Here is a 22478-nt window from a genome sequence, read left to right as displayed (position 1 = left end):
AAGCAATATTATATGAAAGTGAAACCGAACACGACTCCATTTTTGTTAGCTTAATAAACACTGTATGTCGAATTCAAATGTGCTATTGTTTTTCTTTTAATGAAGATAGCTTGTATTGATCAATAAACTTTTGAGTTGGGGCGCCTGGGTGGCTCAGTCGGTTAAGCGTCCGACTTCGGCTCAGGTCAGGATCTCTCGGTCCGTGAGTTCGAGCCCCGCGTCAGGCTATGGGCTGATGGCTCATAGCCTGGAGCCTGTTTCGGATTCTGTGTCTCCCTCTCTCTCTGCCCCTCCCCCGTTCATGCTCTGTCTCTCTCTGTCTCAAAAATAAATAAACGTAAAAAAAAAATTAAAAAAAAAAAAAAAAGAAAAAGAAAAAAAATAAACTTTTGAGTTGTCTGGATATATGAGGAGATATAAAACTTACTCTCATTTAGATTGATCAAGAATTGCGTTATTTGGGGCGCCTGAGTGGCTCAGTCGGTTGGGCGTCCGACTTCAGCTCAGGTCATGATCTCGCGGTCCGTGAGTTCGAGCCCCGCGTCAGGCTCTGGGCTGACGGCTCGGAGCCTGGAGGCAGCTTCCGATTCTGTGTCTCCCTCTCTCTCTCTGTCCCTCCCCTGTTCATGCTCTGTCTCTGTCTCAAAAATAAATAAACGTTAAAAAACAAAATTAAAAAAAAAAAAGAATTGCGTTATTTGATCTCAACGAAATTTCGCTTTAGGCTGTGAATCCAGTTTGGGTCAGGATGATACACTCACCTTAAGCAATTGCCATTTATCAAAGAAACCACAAGTGTTTACTAGGTGTAATGCCTGAAGTTCCAAAACCTCCCACAAAAGACCACCAGAGTCGTAAGTCAAAGCCAAGCGGCAAGGGTCGTTTATTGCAGGTTCGAACCTGGTCCTCTGCGCACTCGTCGCCGGTGACACAAGAGGCCACGAATAGGGTTGGTATAGCGTTTTTATAGACAGAGACAAATAGCACAGGGGAGGTTTTTTACTTGTGGCGGGAGGAAGAAAGGGGGAAGGGGGTAGGTGAGGAATGTGCTAAGCAAGCAGGTTTACAGAAGCGAGAAATGCCGGTTAGTTTGTATACAATCACTCATTCCATTACATATCAGACTACATTTAGGAAGTTTTACAGCCCATTCTACTACACAGCCGGTTCCAATCAGGAAAGGTCTCACAATGCTCGTAGCAAACAGCAAGCAAAACAAACTTCTCAGCAATTGTATTTCTTATCAAAGATCCATAATAAGCAGAAAAGAGAACCTAGCTTTAAACTAAGGCGGGGCTGTCATTTGGATTCAAAGCTGTTCCTTTCACTAGGAAAGTTTTAAACCTTTTTTTTTTTTTTAAGTTATTTATTTATTATGAGAGAGAGAGAGAGAGAGAGCGCAGGAGCAAGGGAGGGGCAGAGAGAGAGGAGGACAGGATCGGAAGCAGGCTCTGAGCTGACAGCAGGGAGCCTGACATGGGGCTAGAATCCACAAACTGTGAGATCATGACCTGAGCTGAATTCGGAAACTTAACCGACTGAACCACCCTGGTGCCCCCCTGAAGATTCATTCCTAATGATGAATTGAACTTGCTTGCTCTCTTTAAAAGGTTTTACTCTGCTAGGGGCGCCTGGGTGGCTCGGTTGGTTGAGCATCTGACTTCAGCTCAGGTCATGATCTCGTGGTCCGTGAGCTCGAGCCCCACATCGGGCTCTGTGCTGACAGCTCAGAGCCTGAAGCTTTGCTTTGGATTCTGTGTCTCCCTCTCTCTCTCTGCCCCTCCTCTGCTCATGCTCTGTCTCTCTCTGTCTCAAAAATAAATAAAAACATTAAAAAAATTTTTTTAATGTTTTACTCTGCTAGATTTCAACTTTACTTTCTTCTCCCTGAAACCAAAGAATCTTACCATACCATCCCCAAGTTTTAAGCATAATTGGCCTTAAATCCATAGTAAATGATCAGGTAAGAAAAGAAAGTCAATATTATTAGGAAAATCATAGTGATGGAATCCTAAAATATAATTATCTCGTCAAATAAATAAATAGAAAAGGCTCCATAGTTTCCCAGGGAAAGCCCGTAGTCAAAAAACATCCTGCAAACAAATAAGGTTATAATTAATCATTTTTCTAAAGGGACCCCGATATACTCAAGAGCAATTTGATCATCTGATAGCTGTATGCAAAAGCCTACAAGTGCATTGTCTAGCGGCTAGAACTGGCAGGAGAATCTAATTCAATAGCTCAGTAGAAGCTAGGACTAATAATCTGGCCCCAAACGCTCAGATAAATAGGTTTTGGTGATTTTACAAAGAACCTCAAGGGTCCATAAAAATGAGATGTCTTCCTATGGTTACAAAGCTAGTTATTGTCTTCTCAAAAGTGTTCAGAGACTGTTGAGAAAATGATTTTATAGGACACTAGTGAGTTCATCACAACTGCACCAATATCTTTAAATATGGCACCCCTTTCAAGCCTCCTTTTGCTAGCATACTCTATTATAGTAGTCCGCTGCTTTAACTAGGCTCCCTTTCTCCAGCCCCTCAGAAGCACTAATATATGGTATTATCTTTGTAGTTCATGTTGTCATTAGTGGTTTTGACAAGCAGGAATCTAAAGTCTAATCATCCATTAAGTGAACCAATAAAATTGAGTTGCTGAATATGTAAACCCCAAGATTACAGCCAAGATCAACGTGTCCTCGCCAAGGTGAGCTTGGTGAATTGTTCCATCGACCCTACTGGCAACAGTCTTCAGCTGTGGCCAGGAGAAATGTATTCTAAACCAGGACAGAATCACTAACATCAACTTTCTTCTTTTAAAACAACAGAAAAATAGGTCCAAGATTAAAATGTTATAATTTTTAGTTCCTCAAAATGACTTATTAAAGTTATTTGTTAAAATACGTGCTGCTACTTATATGTGACCTTCACAACTCTCAACTCTGACCGGGCTGTGAAACAGAAACTAAGGCTGCCTCAGTCACATTTTAGACCTACCCGATCCGATTCTCCAGGAGTAATACTCATGGGCAGATCTGTAGGCTATGGTTAACTTTTGTCGTCACATCACATCATCTGTTTCTGTTCCTCTGTCTAGTATTTCATTCATGTTAACATTTCTGACCACCACGTATTTTCTAGGCACTGTACTACATACTTTCCCATACCGTTTCATGTACACTAAGATTTAGAGATGGACTGACATTTTAATATTTGACAACTCTGATATGATCCCTATTCTTAACAACGCAGACAAAATATTTTAACATAAATAGGAATAGAGCATAACTTACAGTGTAACTCATTTAGCTCAATGCTGACAGTGTGGTTAGTCAGGCTTCAAATATTAAGAACGTACTGGATTATTTCTTTTTCTTTTTACTTTTTTAAATGTTTATTTATGTTTGAGAAAGAGAGCGCGAGCAGGGGAGGGGCAGAGAGAGAAAGGGACACAGAATCAGAAGCAGGCTCCAGGCTCCACGCTGTCAGCACAGAGCCCGATGTGGGGCTCAAACTCATGAATTGTGAGATCATGACCTGATCGGATGCTTAATTGACTGAGTCACCCAGGTGCCCCTGGATTATTTCTTTATTTAATAATTTGAGCTAAAGCTACCAGCATGAGTTTAATAATCCATGCTAAAATTGTCTTCTGCACTACAAGTAGGGGTTTCCATTTAAAGAATAATTGTTCTAATTCTATTTCCTGAATTCTTCTAACACTTCTTCAGCTATCCGAGCTTTAAATATTGATTTCCCAAACTTATCAAACGTGATAGAACAAGTGAATATTGAAGATCAAGCTAAAAGACTATTTGGGAAGGATTTTCGTTTAGACTATTTCCCCTAACTTCCTGAATGCCCCAGGGCATTTTCTTTTCCTGTACCATGTGTTGAAGTTGAAGTGTGTTACATAAATTTTCAGGAGATTGACTAGCATCCCAACAGAAATTTAACAGAACTTTTCACTAATACACCTTAATCTTGACAGTCCAATTTTCCTCTCAGAACACTCTGAATTCCCAGAGATGGCTTCTAAATATGGAGCCTCTGTGTACTTAAAGGAGCTTTGCACCACTGAGAGTAGCTTTGGGGGTGCTGGGGAAACCAGAGGAAGCCTTGAAATGGGCTGCTTAGAAACAAGAATGCAAAGTCCCCCTCAAGCCTTGCAGGCTTCAAGCACTATATATCCCTTACCCTGACTGTAACTGCAGCCAAGTGGAATGATTTGTGAAACAACAAATAGTAGATGACTACCATTTTAGTAGTAAATTTTTGTGATTCCAGGGGCTGTGCGAAATAAAACACCCTTATTTATTCCCGTAATTGAAGGCAAATTGCTTCTGGAATTTCTTCTGAGAAAGACCATCTAAGAACACTGATTTGACATACTAGTCTGTGAAATAAAACCTTTTTTTAAATGTTTATTTTTTATTTTTGAGAGAGAGAGTGAGCAGGGGACGGACAGAGAGAGAAAGAGACAGAGGATCCAAGGTGAGCTCTGCGCTGACAGCAGAAAGCCCAATGCAGGGCTTAAACTCATGATCCGAACCGTGAGATAATGACCTGAACCGAAGTTGGACTGAGCCAGCCAGACTGTGAAATAAAACATTTAATGAATGCACTTTCGTAGGGAAAAGCACTGTTTCTATGACGGTTATTTTTATTTCTGAAGTGTGTTCTTAACTGATTAAGTTTTTGCTTTTAAAAACCGATGCTGAAGTATATCATGATGTTTAAGCTTGCCTCAGAAGCTCAGAAAATAAAAATCTGCCTGTTCTATCTGATTTCACATCTATCTTATTTATTAATTTTTTTTAAGTAAGCTTTATGCCCAGTGTAGGGCTTGAACTCACAACCCTGAGATTAAGAGTCACATGCTCTAGCGACTGAGCCAGCCAGGCACTCCTGATTCTACATCTATTTTAGTTAAAATAGCAGTTAATTTCTTTTTTTTAGTATCGGTTATGTCTGAAAGTAATCATTAGTGTCACAATAACAACTTATTAATAAATTTCAATAAGCAATGTAAATGCATTCAATAGTAATGATTGGAAAGAAGAGGAACTTAAATTTACGCTTACAAAATTTAGAAAGAGAAATATCTTAAAAATTGGTAATTTTAACAGGGTGCCTGGAGGGCTCAGTTGGTTAAGTGTCCGACTCTTGGGTTTGGCTCAGGTCATGATCTCATGGTTCATGAGTTAGATTCTCTGCCTCTCCCTCTCTCTCTGCCCCTCCCCTGCTCACTCTCTCTATCTCTCTCTCAAAATAAATAAATAAACATTTAAAAAATAGTAATTTTAAGATTAGAGAAGGATTTAAATTGGCCAGGAGAACAAAGCATTTTCTTTTTTTTTTTTTTTAATTTTTAACGTTTATTTATTTTTGAGACAGAGAGACAGAGCACGAATGGGGGAGGGGCAGAGAGAGGGAGACACAGAATCTGAAACAGGCTCCAGGCTCTGAGCTGTCAGCACAGAGCCCGACACGGGGCTCAAACTCACGGACCGAGAAATCATGACCTGAGCTGAAGTCGGATGCTTAACCGACTGAGCCACCCAGGCGCCCCTAGAACAAAGCATTTTCAAAACTCTCAACTACTTAAGAAATCTCCATGATAAATCAGTGATATGCTACTTGCATATCAATATAGCTGTTTATTAAATCTTCTCTCAGTGATATTACAGAAAATATTTGGTTAACCCATTTTTTATACTTTAAATAAACTACAGTATCCACTTAGAAATAAAAGTACTCATTTACATTTTAGAAAATTACTAGGTGTCTATCACATTTCAGGTGCTGTTCTAAATCCTGAGACATCAGCGAGCACAATGCTTATAATCCCTGTTTCAGTGGAACTAACATCCATCCAATGGGTGGGAGCAGGGAGGGGTGGGAGGAGAGAAAATAAACAAGGCAGCAAATAATTAAATAATGTCAGGTAGGTAATGGGCTAGAAACAAAATGAAACTGAGTAATGGATAGAAAGTGGAGGGGGGTAAGTTGCTGAAGGGAAACTAACATCACTGTCTCTGCGGTGGGGACTGAGCTGAGACATCTGCGGGAAATTACAAATCCAAGGTAAGTACAAATCCGAGGAAATTACAGGTAAACCTACCTGTAGACCACTAGTACATAGGAATAAAAATCTAACACATGTGGGGCACCTCTGTAGCTCATTTGGTTGAACACCCGACTTCAGCTCAGGTCGTGATCTCATGGTCGGTGGTTTCGAGCCCCGTGTTGGGTTCTGTGCTTTGCATCCTCTGCCCCCTCTCGCTCTGCCCCTCCCCTGCTCATGTGCTCTCTCTCTCTCTCTCAAAAATAAATAAACATAAAAAAAAATCTAACACATGAAAAACAGACCTTCTTCTAACATTTGCAGGGTCTAGGGCAACAATATAAATGAATGCTCACATACCACGTCTTAACATTTAGAAGTTGTAACTCAAGATAACAAGGCAGTAAAGGAAATGTATTCCACACTCACACCTTGACAATATCACTGCACCAGAATGTGATGGTATGAGCAAAGCCTGCCTTCAGCTCTTGACCTAGCCCCCTCCTCTTACTTTTGGACTCGAGTCTATACTGCAAGGAACCTTATACACCCACATGTGGACTCTTTGTGTTTAACTTCTTGGAAACATTCAAGAAGTTGTTGGATGGTTTCTACAACATCATAATTTTTAGTTTTCCACAAATTTCTTTAGCAATTAATTCCTGTCTCCATCCATACCTTAAATATTTTATTCCTTAAGGCTCTGTTTTTGAGTTCTATTCTTTCCCATTTTACACATCTTCCCTAGGTGACCTCATTCATTTCCATGACTTAAATTATTGTCAGCAGGCCAGTAACTGTCTCCCTAGTGCCGTGTTTTTCTCTAAGACTGTCTGTTTGATAATTACACTCGGAAGTCTCTCCTAGCTCAACATGTCTGAAGCTGATTTTATTCTTTTCTCCCCCAACCTTGTTCCAGTCTTCTCTGCCTCAGTAAATAGCACCCTCCCATCTGAGTTGCACAAGTGAGAAATTTGGGAGTCATTCTTTACACTGCCCTTTTCTTTACCTCTTTCCTCCACATCCAGTCAGTCACTAATTACAACAATTCCATTTCCTCAGTATCTTTTTTATAATTTTATTTAAATAAAATTATTTAAATAAAATTAAATAAACGTTTATTCATTTTTCAGAGACGGAGAGAGACAGGGCATGAGCAGGGTAGGGGCAGAGAGAGAGGGAGACACAGAATCTGAAGTTGGCTCCAGGCTCTGAGCTGTCAGCACAGAGCTTGATGCAGGGCTCGAACCCACAGACCGTGAGATCATGACCCTCGCTGAAGTCAGACGCTTAACCGACTGAGCCACCCAGGTGCCCCAGTATCTCTCAAATCTACCCATTTATCTATAACCCCTATGGACACTATCAATATTGTTCAAACCACTGTTTTTTCTTTCTTTCTTTGTTTCTTTCTTACTTAAGAGAGGTCTTTAGATTAAAAAAAAAAAAAAGTTTATTTGTGTTTTTGATAGAGAGAAAGTGTGAGCTGGGGAGGAGCAGACAGAGAGGGAGACACAGTATCCGAAGCAGGCTCCAGGCTCTGAGCTGTCAGCACAGAGCCTGATGTGGGGTTTGAACTCAGAATCTGTGAGGTCACGACCTGAGCCAGAGTGGGATGCCCAACCTACTGAGCCACCCAGGCGCCCCAGCTGTGTGTTCTTTATGAATTGACAAAAACTACTCACATCTGAGTAAAGATCTTCTGTACCTTCATCTGGATTCCTTACGTGTGCATGATGGTCTGATGGTAAGACCCCTGGTTATGTCCCTACCACTCTTCCCCACCATAATCAGGGGTGTGGGGAGGGGAGCCACGGAGGACTACATATCTTGCTGGGCTCAGAGCATGATGGTGGAAGATATGGTTTCCCTAGCCATTTTGCCTCTTCAACAACTTTTATCCTGAGTTATTCCTCCTATTATCTCCCTTGCTGCAGACTAATACCAGAAGAGGCATACTGAAAAACAATAGCCTAAAATTAGGGAAGTTCTTGAAAACTCTTGGTAAAGGTTTGGTTAGGACTGTACTTTGTAGATTACTGTAGGTCGGATTTGATAAAGGGATTGCATGTGGGTTGAAGAAGTAGGACAGAGAATGACTGAGGGAGGCAGTAGAAATTAAGCCATGGTTTAATCCAGAAGGACGGTAAGTAATGTTACCCAATCAGTAATGTTACCCAACAGAACTCTTGGCAGCTGACTAGATATGAGGGCAGCCAAAGGTGGGCAGGAGGGAATCTGGATTCCCGGAAGAAGGAAATGGCTATTAACATAAACAGGGGAGCCTTGGTGGGACTGACCCTGTGGATAATAGTGGACATGTCTTTTAAGTGCGGTGTAACACCTAGTAAAGGTGACCAACAGGCAAGTGGAGGGAGGCTAAGGCTGCAGACATTAAGGCTGGAGTCATCCAGATGGAGGCAAAAATTGAATCTCAAAGGTATGATTATAAATATCGAGAAAAGATCATGGGAAAAACCTGTGTCTAGAAGACAAGAAGTAAAAAGAAAGCTGAGAAAGCACAGGTATTCAGAGAGAGAGGAGGACCAAGAAAGTGATGTGATGGGAAAAAATTAGTACTAAGAAAAGCTGTCTAGGACTGGTAACTCCAATGTTGACAGGCACTGTGATTTATCTGGGAAATGGATTGCATCACATATCTTGGAATTCATTCTTTATAAAATTTATCTATTTATTTTGAGAGAGAGCGAGCACACGTGCATGAGTTGGAGAGGGGCCAGAGAGAGAATTCCAAGCAGGCTCTGAGCTGTCTGCACAGGGCCCGAAGCAGGACTTGATTCCATGACCCTGGGATCAAGACCTGAGCAGAGACCAAGAGTCGGATGCTCAACTGAATGAGCCACGCAGGTGCCCTGTGGAATTCATTCTTTAAAACCCAGACCACGGGTGCCTGGGTGGCTCGGTCAAGCATGGGACTCTTGATTTCAGCTCAGGTTATGATTTCACCGTTCATGCGTGGGTTCAAGCCCCCAAGTCAGGCTCTGTGCTCACAGTGCAGAGCCTGCTTGGGATTCTATCTCTATGCTCCTCCCCTTCTTGCACTCATGTGCATTTGTGCTCTCTCTCAAACTTTAAAATTAAAAAAAAAAAAAAAAAAGGTAGTCCAATACACTCCTGTTAAAAAATGAGGACACAGGGGCGCCTGGGTGGCTCAGTCGGTTAAGCGTCCGACTTCAGCTCAGGTCATGATCTCGCGGTCCATGAGTTCGAGCCCGGCGTCAGGCTCTGGGCTGATGGCTCAGAGCCTGGAGCCTGCTTCCCATTCTGTGTCTCCCTCTCTCTCTGCCCCTCCCCCGTTCATGCTCTGTCTCTCTCTGTCCCCAAAAGATAAATAAACGTTAAAAAAAAAAAATGAGGACACAGAACCTTGGCTGTTCCCATGTCAACAAAAGAAGTTATGGAAATATTCCACACCTCATAGAGCATGGTCCTTAAGAGTGCCAGAATGCTTGGCTACCACTTGATTTCCAGTATTCCTGCCCACTTACATGACTTTGGACATTTCTATGTGCTGCTTCCTCTTCTTTCATGTGAGGGACAATAATCTGCTGTGCGGAGTTGTTTTCAGAATTACACTTAGCACAGGGTCTGATGCAAAGGCCCAGGAATTATCATCAAAACTTATAAAGCGCTATGGGCGAGAGACTTTTGTGAGTGCTGTTATTATAGGTAGGTATTAACTCATTTAATCCACCGAAAAGCCCTGAGGTAGGAATAGATATATTCCCATTATACAGATGAAGAAACAGACTCCATGTCAAGACAATACCTATCTTAACTGCAGTTTCATTCTCCATCCCACTCCCCGGATGTGAACTTCAACCAGCCACATTGGAATATCTCGGTCAACCCCTTACCCTTTGGCAGGGATGCATTGCCAGAACAATGCAATCCTTGGTAATAAATTGCTTTTATGCCCTCTCTCTACCTTAAAAACAAACAAACAACCCAAAGCCTTTCTGCAGCTCAGCAGAGCTCCTTTTGATTTGCTAGATGGGCGCTGCCCCACTCAGGAATCCTTCAGTAAAGCCAATTTGATCAATTACTCACTTGAATTTTTGTTATTTAATAGTGACTAGTGTAGGCTTAAGCCACAAATGAGTGGCACAGGCAGGACTTAAACCCAAGCCGTCTACTCCACAGCCCCTGCTCACAAGTGCTGTGCAGTATGATACATTTTCACTAATGAAGAGGAAAGGCATCCCTTCACTCAGACTCGTGGTTATTGGAGGCGGAAAGCACCATCTATTCCAACACTTTCCTCTTAAGCCCGGGAAAGGCACATGCACAGAGGGCGTGTTCCCTGCGAGACGACGACAGGCCCAGCAGGTCAGAGGCCAGCAAGCCTCGCTGTCCGAGTTTCCCAACACGCAGGTGCCTCGGGCTCCCGGGAGTAAGGAGGGAGGGAGGAGCGCTCGCCCAGGCCCCGCCCCGCCTCGCCGCGCGCAGCGGAGCGCCCCGCCTCGCCGTCTCGCTGAAGTGTCGCAACCATGGGGACAGCGGCAGGCGGTAAAGCGTACTTCCAGAGGGGCAGTCTTTTGTGGTTCACCGTCATCATCCTTTCATTTGGGTATTACACGGTAAGGGCAGCGGCCGCCCTGAGCGGTCCGAAGAGCAGAGCAAGCGCTCCTCAGAGTGCAGGACCCGGGCCAACCGGGCCGGAGGGGTCGCGCAGGCGCAATAAGGCTCGGAGCCCCGGGGGCGGGGACCGGGCCGGGAAAGAAGACGCAGGCGCACTCGTGTGCCCGCGCCTCTCCCGGGTCTCGCGGTCCTGAGAAACCTGCTGCCCAGGCTTTGTCGGGATGGGGGCGGGGGCGGGGATGGTTCCCCATCCCACGATTCAGTGTGTAGATCTTTCAAGATGGTGGTGACGAAGTCCGAGGCCGGCAGGGCTGCTTCTGGCTACTTCCGTCGAGCCAGACGTTTGCCCTCGCTGGTCACCGTCCTGGGACTGGGCTATTTCGCGGTGAGGAGTAGGGAGGGGTGGTGCATCTATTTGGGCCCTCCAGGCCCTCGTAGGGCGAGGGGAGCACAGGCAGCGAGGTCTCGCGCTTGCGCGTCCGGCGGTTGCCTAGGTTACTATCGTAAGCGGAAGGTCGGTGGGCTCAAGGGATGGTTTCTACTCCACCTGTCCCTCCTTTGCGTCCTCGCCCCTCCACACTTAACTGCGGCATAACCGGGTGTGAGTAGAGTTCACCGAGGAGGAATTCATGTTGACAGGCTGTCGTAGGCCTGCCGGCTCAGAATAGGGCTTCCGAAGCAGAATGTTTGAGGCAGTTAGAATTGTTTGGAAAACGGGGATAAACCTAAAGAAGGAATAGACAGGATATAAATGTTATGGCATAGATGTGGTATCAGGAAGAAGGGATCTCTGCTGAGAGAGGAGCGACTTTTGTCTGGCTGACAGTTCGTTTAAAGGATAATGGGAAAGATCCCTGGAAAAGTAGCTTGGGGACTAGGTTGGTATAACTTTGAAGAGAGGGAAATCTATTTGGATCTTGACGGGGAGATCCTTGGACACTGGGGCTTAGAAGTGTGTTGTCGTGTCCACAGTGTTGTTTGTTGTCAAATCTGAGCTCCTTGACTCTGATTTCCTCATATGTAAAATGGAGGGATTGAACCGAAATTCTGCAAAGGTGCATTTCTGTTCTATGGTTCTGCATTCCTGACTAGTTAGAAAAATAGATGGAGGAAAGCGTTGGGGACCTCAAATTGGGATATTATGGGGCTGGTAGGTGCTGCCCCTTCCATTCCCTTTGGTTTTGGAAGGTGCAGTGATATTTTAAGCTTTATTTAAATTTTAGATGTGTTACAACATAATGGGAGAGGTAGGACTGCTCTTGCCTGAGATCTGAATGAGACAATAACATTTTGGACCTGTTGGCATTTAATTATTCTCAGAAAAATCCGGCAGAGGTTACAACATAGAGATTAAAGGAAAGTCGATCAGATTACACAAACCTAATGTGATTAGGTAGTTGGTGTTAGCACTTCACAAACTTGGTTCACATACTTTTCAGCTCTGAGGTGGATCATTCCCAGTTTTAGAGGTAGGAAGAGTGAAAGAAGTGAAGGAATTCTAAGTTAAATGGGGGTTTTGTTCAAGCTGTAGCTTCTGTCATAAAGAAGCTACCAAGGACGCAGAAACTTAAACATTTATTAGTAACCTGTATAAAAATAATGTTTTGGGTGGAATTCATTAAGGATAGAAGTCATCCAGCCTGGACACTGAGTCTGATAATCACACAGCTTCCTTGTCATAAATCTCCCGGCCAGATAACTTTTAGGAAATATTAAGTGGAGGGGCACCTGGGTGGCTCAGTCAGTTAAGTGTCTGACTGTTGATGTAGGCTCAGGTCCTGATCTCACAGTTTTGTGAGTTCGAGCCCCACATCGGGCTCTGTGCTGACAGTGTGGAGCCTGCTTGGGATTCTCCCTCACTCTCTGCCCCTCCCCCAGTCGCACTGTCTTCTCTTTCTCTTAAATAAATAAAACTTCAAAAAAAAAAAAAAAGAAAACAGAAGTGGAGAATGGAAACCCAAATGACTTAATTCAGAGTTTCTTTGGTCTTTAGTTGTTTTTGTAGAATCTGGGTTATTTCATAGTTTCTTTGAAAAATAAACCTGTGCTGATTTCAGCACCCTAATAGGTATTCTGTGCCTCTGATTCTCTTTCAGTGGGTTGTCTTCTGGCCTCAGAGTATTCCTTACCAGAGCCTAGGGCCACTGGGCCTCTTCACTCAGTACTTGGTGGACCATCATCACACCCTCCTCCGCAGTGGGTAAGGAAAGCTCCGGAAGTGGAGTGTGGCCAGCTCCAGCCCTACCGAAGACCTGGAAGGCCTGCACTTGCCTTTAGATATCTAAGAGTGTTGCTGGTTCACATTAAGGCACCTTTCTTTTTGAGGTTTCTGTGTTAGATTTCATCAGCAGATAACCATCACCTTAAGCAAGGCTGACTTTTGTTTCAGGTATTGGCTTGCCTGGCTGATTCACGTGGGAGAGGCCTTATATGCCATGGTTTTGTGCAAGTAAGTGTTGGGGTTTTTTTGTTTGTTTGTTTTTTGCAAGTAACTGTTTTTAATAGGTCTTTATCATTTTTCTCTTGGTATCTAATGTAAGTTAAGAGTAGCCACATTTAAATAATTCATGCCTTTGTAGGCCAAGAGCATTCCCAGGGTAGGGTTGAATCACCATGCCTAATACTGAGCCTAGCCCAGAGGGAGTGCTCAGTAAATATTTAACAAATGGATTCATTTCATTTGTGTTGGCTAGTCAATTAATTAGCTACTTAATTTAGATGTTTTTTCTCATTAAAAAAAAAAAAATTCTCTGAATAGCCCCAACTAGAACAGAAGATTTGGAGTTTGCTTTCTAGTTTGAAAAAGAGCCAAGTTAGGGGAGCCTGGGTGGCCCAGTTGGTTGCGCATCTGACTTCGGCTCCGGTCATGATCTCACAGTTCGTGGGTTCAAGCCCTGCGTCGGGCTCTGTGCTGACAGCTCAGAGCCTGGAGGCTGCTATAGGTTCTGTGTCTCCCTCTCTCTCTGCCCCTTCCCCTATTTGCTCTTGTCTTTCTCTCTCTCTCTTAAAAATAAATAAACACTAAAAAAAATTTTTTTTTAATAAAAAAAGAAAAAGAGCTAAGTTATGGACATAGGCCATCGATTCTCAGATTCTCAGTCCTAGTTTCATGACTGAATCACCTGAGGAGCTTTCTCGGAATACACATGTCTGGTTTCCAGACCCAGAGATCCTGATTTGGTAGGCCTTGCTTCAGAAATGGGAATATGGGGGCGCCTGGGTGGCTCAGTCGGTTGAGCATCCGACTTCAGCTCAGGTCATGATCTCGCGGTCTGCGAGTTCGAGCCCCGCGTCGGGCTCTGGGCTGATGGCTCAGGGCCTGGAGCCTGCTTCCGATTCTGTGTCTCCCTCTCTCTCTGCCCCTCCCCCATTCATGCTGTGTCTCTCTCTGTCTCAAAAATAAATAAATGTTAAAAAAAAAAAAAAAGAAATGGGAATATGTTCTTTGTTTTCAAGCTCCACAAATAATTCTGGGTTAATTCTGCAAGTTAAAAAAAAAAAAAGAAGCCTCTGGACTAGACCCTACTCAGCAGATGCCAGCATAAGTTAATACTATGTGAGCATATTTGGAAAGATTCTCTTTCCATTAGTACTTTACGTAAGCGTGTAGAGACAGCATGCTGTCATGAAGCAATGGTTACCGTCATGCCAAATTTACTTTGCAATTAATTTTTTTCTGGTCGAGATGAACTATCACCTCTATTATTGTATTCTAAAGGTGAGAACTAAGATACTTTATAACAACTATCTTTTAATAATAAAAGTAATTAATATTTATTGGGTGCACACTCTGCCAGACCCCTGTTAAGTGCTTCAAATAGATTATGTCACTCTGTCTTCTGATTTATGAAACAAGCTGGGCTTTCTAGGAGAGGAGCAGAAAGCTGCTTTATTCTTTCTCACCCCTCTCCAGTTACACTCCCCCTATGGGTTATTGTCTGCCTCCCACTGGACCGTGGATGAAATCTGAAGTGGTTCCATAGGTTTTCCAGTGACTCTCTGATGTAATCCAGTCTAGTCCAGGCTATTTATTAAGACGATGAAACTGTTAACCAAAGTCAAAAGTGTCTGTTCTCATCCAGCTGGGTCTCAGGAGGCTGCCCTGGGGAAGAGAGTGTAGTTAGTGTCTTCTCTCTCGGGCCACCTCTTTTTCCTATTTGTTAGCGACAGCTGCTTGTGGCCCACCAGGGTGGGAGTAAGTTTGGGGAAACAGGGCACGGTCCGCCTTGTGGTCAGGCAGCTGGGGGCTGTGGATGTTGCATGCCCGGTGTTGGCTCGTTTTCTCCGGCGGAGGCCCGGTGGGTTTTTGAGAAAGCAGCCATCACTGGGGATCAGTCTCCCTTCTGCATTTCCCTTGATGGTTCCTTCCGCTGCCTCCTCCAGCCTGCCACCTGCAGTTTCCCTGCAGGATCTGTGGTTGAGGGGAAGCTTTCTTTTACTGAGATCTCTTCTACCCTTCAGTTAGGGCCTCTGGGCCAGGGTCCCTTTTCAGCCCACCCACGCCTGTGGCCTTCCACCAGATCTGGATGGCTCACAGTAACAGCTTCTTTGTCCTCCCAGTGGGATAATCGGCAGATACATGCACTTCCCACTGCAGTCATGTATGTTTGGTCTCCCATCAGGCAAGCTTTACCTGAGTCTTAACTTTAGAGTCAGATATTAATCTCTTCCCCTAAATTCCAGGGGACTCGGGTCAGGCTCTCCAAGTGGGTCTGTTGAAGCTGTTCTTTGAGTCTGACTTGTGACGGGAAATGCCGCAGCACTTGGCCCCTTCAGCCTTGCATTGAAATCTTAGCTTGGAGGCGTGTGGTCTAACCCCTCGAATTTACAGTGTTGGAGTATTTGACGCCTGTTCTGTTATGGGCATTTGGAGCCTCTAGTGAAAACCGAAAGACTCAAATTTAACATCCTGCTATCCAAGTCTTTGAAGGGTAGAGGAAGAGCAGGCATAGAGAGGTGAGGTCACTCTTATTATGTTCTTGAAGTTATTTCTTTATGGTCTCACATGTTGCAGTATATCATTAGTCACCGTACATCAGAATAAATACTCCATTTGAATTGTGAATGAATGAATGAATGAATGAATTTAAGTGAATGTATTTTTGTAACCTCCCAAATCACACTATCAAGCCATAAAAAGGAATTGGTGAATCCCTTTTAACCAGAGAAAAGATTGGTCTATGTGTTTGACTTCATAGCCACCCTAATATATATAAATGTAGATATCAACTCTTCTGTAACTTTTTCCATTGTCGTATATGCCTATTTTTTCATGTCTACACCTATAAATTTACCTCATTCATTTTATTAGTGCATAGTATTCTGTTCCATGGCTGTGCCTCACTGTATTTCACAAATACCCCCTCTGATGGACTTTTAAGTCTCTAGTTTTTTATTATTATAAATAATACTGCATGAACATGAATTCCTCATATATCCTGGCCCTTGTGTTGTTGCTGATTAAAGGGAAAGCTTTCAAATTTTGCACTGTTTTTTCTAGAGTCACGTAGACCTCCTCTATTAGAGTAAGGAAGTTCCATCCTGTTTCTAAGTTAGCTGAGAACCTGTATTCAGAATGGATGTTGTCATTTCTCAGATGCTTCTGCATGTATATAGATGATCATAGGATTTTTCTCCTTTAATCTGTTAGCGTGTAAAACAATATCATTTCTATGTATACTATTCTAAATTAGAATTCATCCACATAAGACTTATTTATATATAGATGAGACCAGCAAGCCATTCACTCCCATTAGGCCATTTTCTTTTGAGCTCTGTTTCAAGCAATTTAGTTTGCAGCCGGGTGTTTATTATTTCCGTGAGCCAGGCTTTTGACTAAGCACTGTGTGTATGTTATCTCCTAAATCATCCCCAAACTTGCTGAGATAAATACTGATACTTCTGTTTTTCAGAGGAGGACACAGAGTCTAAGAGAGGAGTGGCTTGCCCAGCCGTCACAGCTGGTAGTTGGCCAAGCTAGGATTTACATCTGGTCTACCTTCAAAACTCTTCCTCTGAAGGCATCCCAGTGCTTTTTAACCCTCCGCTCATCGAAGTCACAGGAGAAACTTTAAAAAAAATTTTTTTTAAACATTTATTTATTATTGAGAGACAGGGGAGGGGCAGAGAGAGAGGGAGACACAGAATCCGAAGCAGGTTCCAGGCTCTGAGCTGTCAGCACAGATCCCGACACGGGGCTCAAACTCACAAACCGCAAGATCATGACCTGAGCCGAAGTCAGACGCTTAACCGACTGAGCCACCCAGGTGCCCCGAGAAATAGTTTCATAATTCCATGCCCTAGGCAGTAGCCAGACTGCGTCTGAGGGAAGAGTGTACCATCCTGAATGCATAAGAAAAATGAAAATAAATGAACTAACCATGCGAGTTAAGAAACTAGAGGAAAATGGCAAAAATAAACCTAATGAAAGTAGATAGAAGGAATATATATATATTTTTAAAGTTTTTTTACTTATTTTGAGAGAGAGAGAGTAGGAGGAACAGATAGAGAGGGAGAGAGAATCCCAGGCAGGCTCCATGCTGTCAGTGCAAAGCCTGATGTGGGGCTTGAACTCATGACCTGAGCCGAAATCAAGAGTTGGACACCCAACCGACCGAGCCACCCAGGCGCCCCTAGAAGGAATACATTTTTTAAGAAAATGGAAGACTAGGGGCGCCTGGGTGGCCCGGTTGATTAAGCGTCCGACTTCGACTCAGGTCACGATCTCATGGTTCGTGGGTTCGAGCTCCACGTCGGGTTCTGTGCTGCCAGCTCGGAGCCTGGAGCCTGCTTTGGATTCTGTGTCTCCCTCCCTCTCTGCCCCTCCCCTGCTTGTGCTCTGTATCTCTTTCTCTCAAAAATAAATAAACCTTAAAAATTTTTTTAATAAATAATTAAAAAAATAAAAAATGGAAGACTAACTCTTATGAAACCATAACATAAAAATTCTGGTGGTTAAGTTTTTCTTTTTTCTTTTTTCTTTTTTCTTTTTTTTTAGGTCTAAAGGCATCACGGACGGTCGGGCTCAAGTGCTGTGGTTCCTACAAACTTTCCTCTTCGGGGTGGCATCTCTCTCCATCTTAATTGCTTACAGACCAAAACGCCAAAAACAAACTTAAGGAAGATATTCAAATGCTTTCTCTACACGTTTGGCCTTCCACTTCACTGTTTTGGGGGCAAGGAAGATGCTGACTTTACTTGATCTTTCTACTTTGCAGAAGTTGAAGACCGTCTAGTTAGTCATTATTCTTTCATATGCTCTGGTTGAGCTTGACTGGATGACAAGAAAGGATTTAAGCTTCCCAGTTCTGTAGACAGACTATTAGGCAGAGGGTTTCCAGGTCTTGGGACCTTCTTGAGGTCGTTGGCAGTGCTGGTGCTCATTCTGTTGTCTGGTTTAAGCTGTGCACCAGAATTGTCTGGTGGTATAATTTTGCTCCCACCTTCTGAGTAAACCCCATCTCAGCTCTCTTTTCCCCCAGTTTTTTCCACCTTTCTGAACCAAGACAGAGTGACATTTCCACGACACCTCAATTCCACACACGGTAGGCATCTGTAAGGCAGGATCTCATCCTCTTGAACTTCCTTTTCTCACACCACCAAGAAAAGATCAGAAAGATGAGCAGGTGCATGGAATGGGCCAGGCTGAGCAGTAACATAGAGGCACAGAGGACACGCTGAGTACCGAGAGGAGAGGATTGGGGGACCCCTTCCCTGATCCTGCCAGCCCGAAGCCGTCCTTCCCTCCACGCGGCCTCTAGGACATAGCACTCTGTGGTGTGCAAGGGTCTGAAGGCCACTGCTGGATTGCTCCTTCCAGGCAGGATCACATCTCAGATTTATTTTTGTTTCAGCACCTGGCCCATTGCTTTGCACACAGGTGTCTTAGCAGTGTTTTCCGAACAAAGGACAGAAACCGATGTAACTTTCCACATGTTCAGTGTCATTCCAGTTGTTCTATGAAAACTGCAGAACTCACTCAGTGTATTCTCTTCTCAGAGAGAAGCACAGGACTGCCCTTGGCTGGTAGCGCCACCTTTCTGTCGGTTCCCCATTAGGAAACCTGTATCTTTTTCTTAGTCATTTTCTCCAGACTCTAACATCTCCCTCCTGCTCTGGCTTACTCTAACACAGATGTTCCTGAGCTAGAGATTCTAACTGGAAGCTAGCCACTACCTCTCCCATTCACCTGATTAGACCTTTTTACTACTGACTGGTCAGGGCAGAAGGCTCACTGACTCTGTCCCCTGACCTTGGCCAGAATGGCTCAGTCACCTAGGAGCCATTCAGATTCCTTCCCAGGAGGATCTGTTCCCCAGGGACTAGACCTTATTTTCCTTCTATGATGCAGGAGGGCATGTTACCTGTTTTAAGCAAACGTTTATGAGAGGCAGCCCGCTCACCCCTAAAGAGGCCCCAAGTAAAAGTACAACCCTGAGAGATGATGGACTATGAATTGTTTCTGGTGGCGATCACTTTCTACAACTAAATCTCAGTCTTTCCAGTTTCTCTGGTGGTGAAGGGGTTGCCTTTTGGTGAAGAGACAGATTTTTAATCATAGAGTTAAACATCATGGAAATCCAACCCAGATTTTTTAAACGCATGGCCCTGTCAAAAGAGAAATAGTAATGACAATATTACAGTAATGGTGACAGCAACGATATGGCAGATTATTGAATAAAATGGATTAACTTGAATAAATGCTGTGAATTGCCTTTTCAAATACTTTTTTGTATGTTAGTTTTGTTATTGTCGCACATTTGATTTTACTTTTCTAGGTAGACTCTATTATGGAACTGTTCGTACAGTTCAGATATTGAGGCTTTTTTTCCATGGATAAAGAAATGTAGAGGGGCGCCTGGGTGGCTCAGTGGGTTAAGCGTCCGACTTCAGCTCAGGTCATGATCTCACGGTTTGCGAGTTCAAGCCTGGCGTTGGGCTCTGTGCTGACAGCCCAGAGCCTGGAGCCTGCTTCAGATTCTGTCTTCCTCTCTCTCTGCCCCTCCCATGCTCATGTTGTCTCTGTCTCTCAATAATAAACGTTTAAAAAGAAAAAAAGAAATGTAGAATGCCCTAGTTGCAGGGCATATGCTCCTCGTTATGTTTACAGAGCTGCCCAGGGCCCGCTTACCTCCATGCACACAGAGTTGTGGGTGGACGTGAGTGTCTCCTTTCACTGTAGGAGTGTTCCCCTTTTGTTTTCATTTATATTTCATTCAGCATCTGATACAGTCTATGCAGCTCTTGTGCTCTATTGTGCTCTCTATTTGTGTTCTTTTAAGTGCCAAAAGTATAAACTATAATCTCACTTGCAATATTATCATGGCTTACCGCAAAAAAAGGATCTTTTTTTTTTTTTTTCAATGTTTTTTATTTATTTTTGGGACAGAGAGAGACAAAGCATGAACGGGGGAGGGGCAGAGAGAGAGGGAGACACAGAATCGGAAACAGGCTCCAGGCTCCGAGCCATCAGCCCAGAGCCCGACGCGGGGCTCGAACTCACGGACCGCGAGATCGTGACCTGGCTGAAGTCGGACGCCCAACCGACTGCGCCACCCAGGCGCCCCCAAAAAAAAAGGATCTTAATGAGCACACAGTGTAGGTCATTTTATTGACCCATAAACTGCATCCCATCGAGGTGAAGTAACTTAACATCACATGGAGAGGCCAGACCTCAGCTGGATCTTGTGTCTCTCCCCTCCTCTGCAGCCCAGGAGCATAGAAATTAAGCCTGTGAAGCAAAAAATAAACAAATACAGAGATCTGTTGGCTTTGTGTTGCAGCTGTAATGGTGATAGGGGAGAAACATCCTTGTTGAGTTTGGATGAGAAAGGACCAGAAGCACCTTAATGGAAGCAACCGTGGGAGGCAGACGAACTAACCTGTTTTCTCCTGCTCCTACCCCGAAGATGTTGGGAGCATGTGTAGTTTGGAAGAACAAAAAAGAAAGGACTAATGGAAAAAACTAATGACCTCACCACTTAAATAGTAACAGACCTGTTTATAGTTTCTCCTTATAAACATTCAACTTATTTAGGACTCCATGCAGTCTACGTCTAAACATGTTTTCAAGCCACGGTTTTAAAACAAGTCTTGGGCTTAAGAGGTTCTATTCCAGATGGAGGTTCTTTGGCAAAACAGCTTGCCATCTGCGGGCCGTACGTATTTACATGGGGGGTCTGAAGACACACAAGGACAGTCTGAGCACCTGCCGTTGAGATTAGAGAACCCTGCAATCACGTTTTTATCTTTGCCTGGACCCTTCCTGGAACCTTGTTAATTAAAGCTCTTAGTTTGGCATAAATATCATTGATCTGCCCTTTATTGGCCCAGGCAAAAAGATGCTGGTAGGGCAGCTGAGTAATGTCTGTGTAAGCATAGGAGACACCTGTCCGCAAGGCTCCTTGTCTGCCTCAAATTGGGAATTATGGTTCTCTCTTCATCAAGGTTAGACAAGTGAGAGACTAATTGTCATTTCACATTTCTCTTTATGAGGAAGAACGCTATCCTCTGATTCCACAGCGGATATTTGAAAATCCTATTCAAAATACTGTATTTGTCATTTCTATGACCATTTTAAGATGGCTACTAGGCTTTCTTGATAGGATTGAGTTTACCGATTGCCTCCTTTTTGTTTGTAGTGAGGCATAAAGGTGGCTTAGGGAAAAAGCCTTTGACACCCTAGTACTGTCAGGGAAATGTTCATGTAAGTGTCAGGGGTGAGAGAGTGCATTGTGGGAATGGAGGTCTCAGTCCTTGGATTTCCAACGAGAAGATTCACATGGGGGAACCGCACTGCAATAAGGACAGCCAGCCAAAAGGAAACAGCGAGCACCAAGCAGTTTCCTAAAACGAAGGTATGCTCTCAAAATGGGAGAGAGAGCCAGCAGCTTCCCCAAGGTGGAACCAGCCCCTAGGTTGTTTTGGGTTTGGATATTATTGGGTCTCTCTGGGCCGGGAGCTGGGACACACAGTGGGGAAGCCTCTAAAGGAGGTTTCTGCCAACAGGATGGGAAACTCCTTCCACAGTAGGGCGATCACTGCCTGGTTTGTAGCCTGATCCGGCCCTTCTCCACGGGCAGGGCTGGACCCAATGCCAGTGCATATATTGAGTGTGGGGGCTACCCTGGGGCCCAGGTGGGAGAGGAGAGCACTTGTCCCGTACCTGTGGCTCTTGATCTGTCAGGCCCAAGGTCTTAGAAGCCTCAAGTTCAGCCTCAAGCTCCCAGGCTTTGTGTAGCTTTTTCTTTTTCCTTTTTTTTTTTTAAATCACCATCCTTGCCTCCAGCTCATGTCTCTATTGTTCCCCTTCAGGGGCTGGGGACTCTGTCTCTGGGAGTTACATTCACTTTTTCTTTGTACCAACAGGTTGCACAAGCCGTTCTTACTAAACAGAACTTAGTTGATAAAAACTGCCACCAAAGCTTTGATGTTGTTATAAAGGAGAGTAATGATAAGATAGGGAAGTGTTCCCTAACCCTCAGGCATGTGGGGACCACCCCCGCAAGGCTGGTCATGCCTATGCTACACATGAATTCATTTTAAGAAATCTTCCTAGGGAAGAATAACTATGAAATGCCCTGCTTGGTTTGTTCATTATATTTTTTTTTCCTCTGATACGTATGAGAATAAAGCACAGTTATTACCTAACTCACCATGCACATTAATGATGCATTCAGCAAACTGTTAACGATTTAAGAGTATTACACTACGCAGTGATACTGAAGTGTGGCATTTCACCTGGCTCCAGGCACGAGATTTTAGGCAAGTCTGTCACCTTCCTGGACCTCAGTTCCATCAATTTTACATCG

The 22478-nt window shown here is 43.9% G+C and overlaps 1 protein-coding gene across 2 annotated transcripts; it reads left to right on the top strand.

Moving 5' to 3' along the window:
- The first annotated feature begins 10529 nt into the window (after positions 1-10529).
- TMEM254 (transmembrane protein 254) lies at positions 10530-19387 on the top strand. 2 transcript variants are annotated; one of them, XM_049645274.1, is made up of 4 exons: positions 10530-10667; positions 12765-12868; positions 13058-13117; positions 17666-19387. In XM_049645274.1, the coding sequence occupies exons 1-4, from the start codon at positions 10578-10580 to the stop codon at positions 17784-17786; spliced, it is 375 nt and encodes a 124-aa protein (XP_049501231.1). In that variant the 5' UTR covers positions 10530-10577; the 3' UTR covers positions 17787-19387. The 2 variants fall into 2 exon arrangements, with proteins under 2 accessions (XP_049501231.1, XP_049501230.1); XM_049645273.1 differs by lacking the exon at positions 10530-10667 and adding an exon at positions 10683-11053.
- The last annotated feature ends 3091 nt before the right edge of the window (positions 19388-22478 follow it).

The sequence above is a fragment of the Panthera uncia genome, chromosome D2, assembly GCF_023721935.1.
Source record: "Panthera uncia isolate 11264 chromosome D2, Puncia_PCG_1.0, whole genome shotgun sequence".
Lineage (NCBI taxonomy): Eukaryota > Metazoa > Chordata > Mammalia > Carnivora > Felidae > Panthera > Panthera uncia.
Note: the sequence above shows the minus strand (reverse complement) of the source record. Positions and strands in the feature narration are given on the sequence as shown.

Bases quoted from the DNA above. Each gene is read 5' to 3' on its own strand.
- TMEM254 (XM_049645273.1), top strand. From the start codon at position 10,949: ATGGTGGTGACGAAGTCCGAGGCCGGCAGGGCTGCTTCTGGCTACTTC. The intron at 11,054-12,764 runs GTGAGGAGTAGG...ATTCTCTTTCAG, and splicing joins TGGGACTGGGCTATTTCGCG to TGGGTTGTCTTCTGGCCTCA. The intron at 13,118-17,665 runs GTAAGTGTTGGG...CTTTTTTTTTAG, and splicing joins TATGCCATGGTTTTGTGCAA to GTCTAAAGGCATCACGGACG.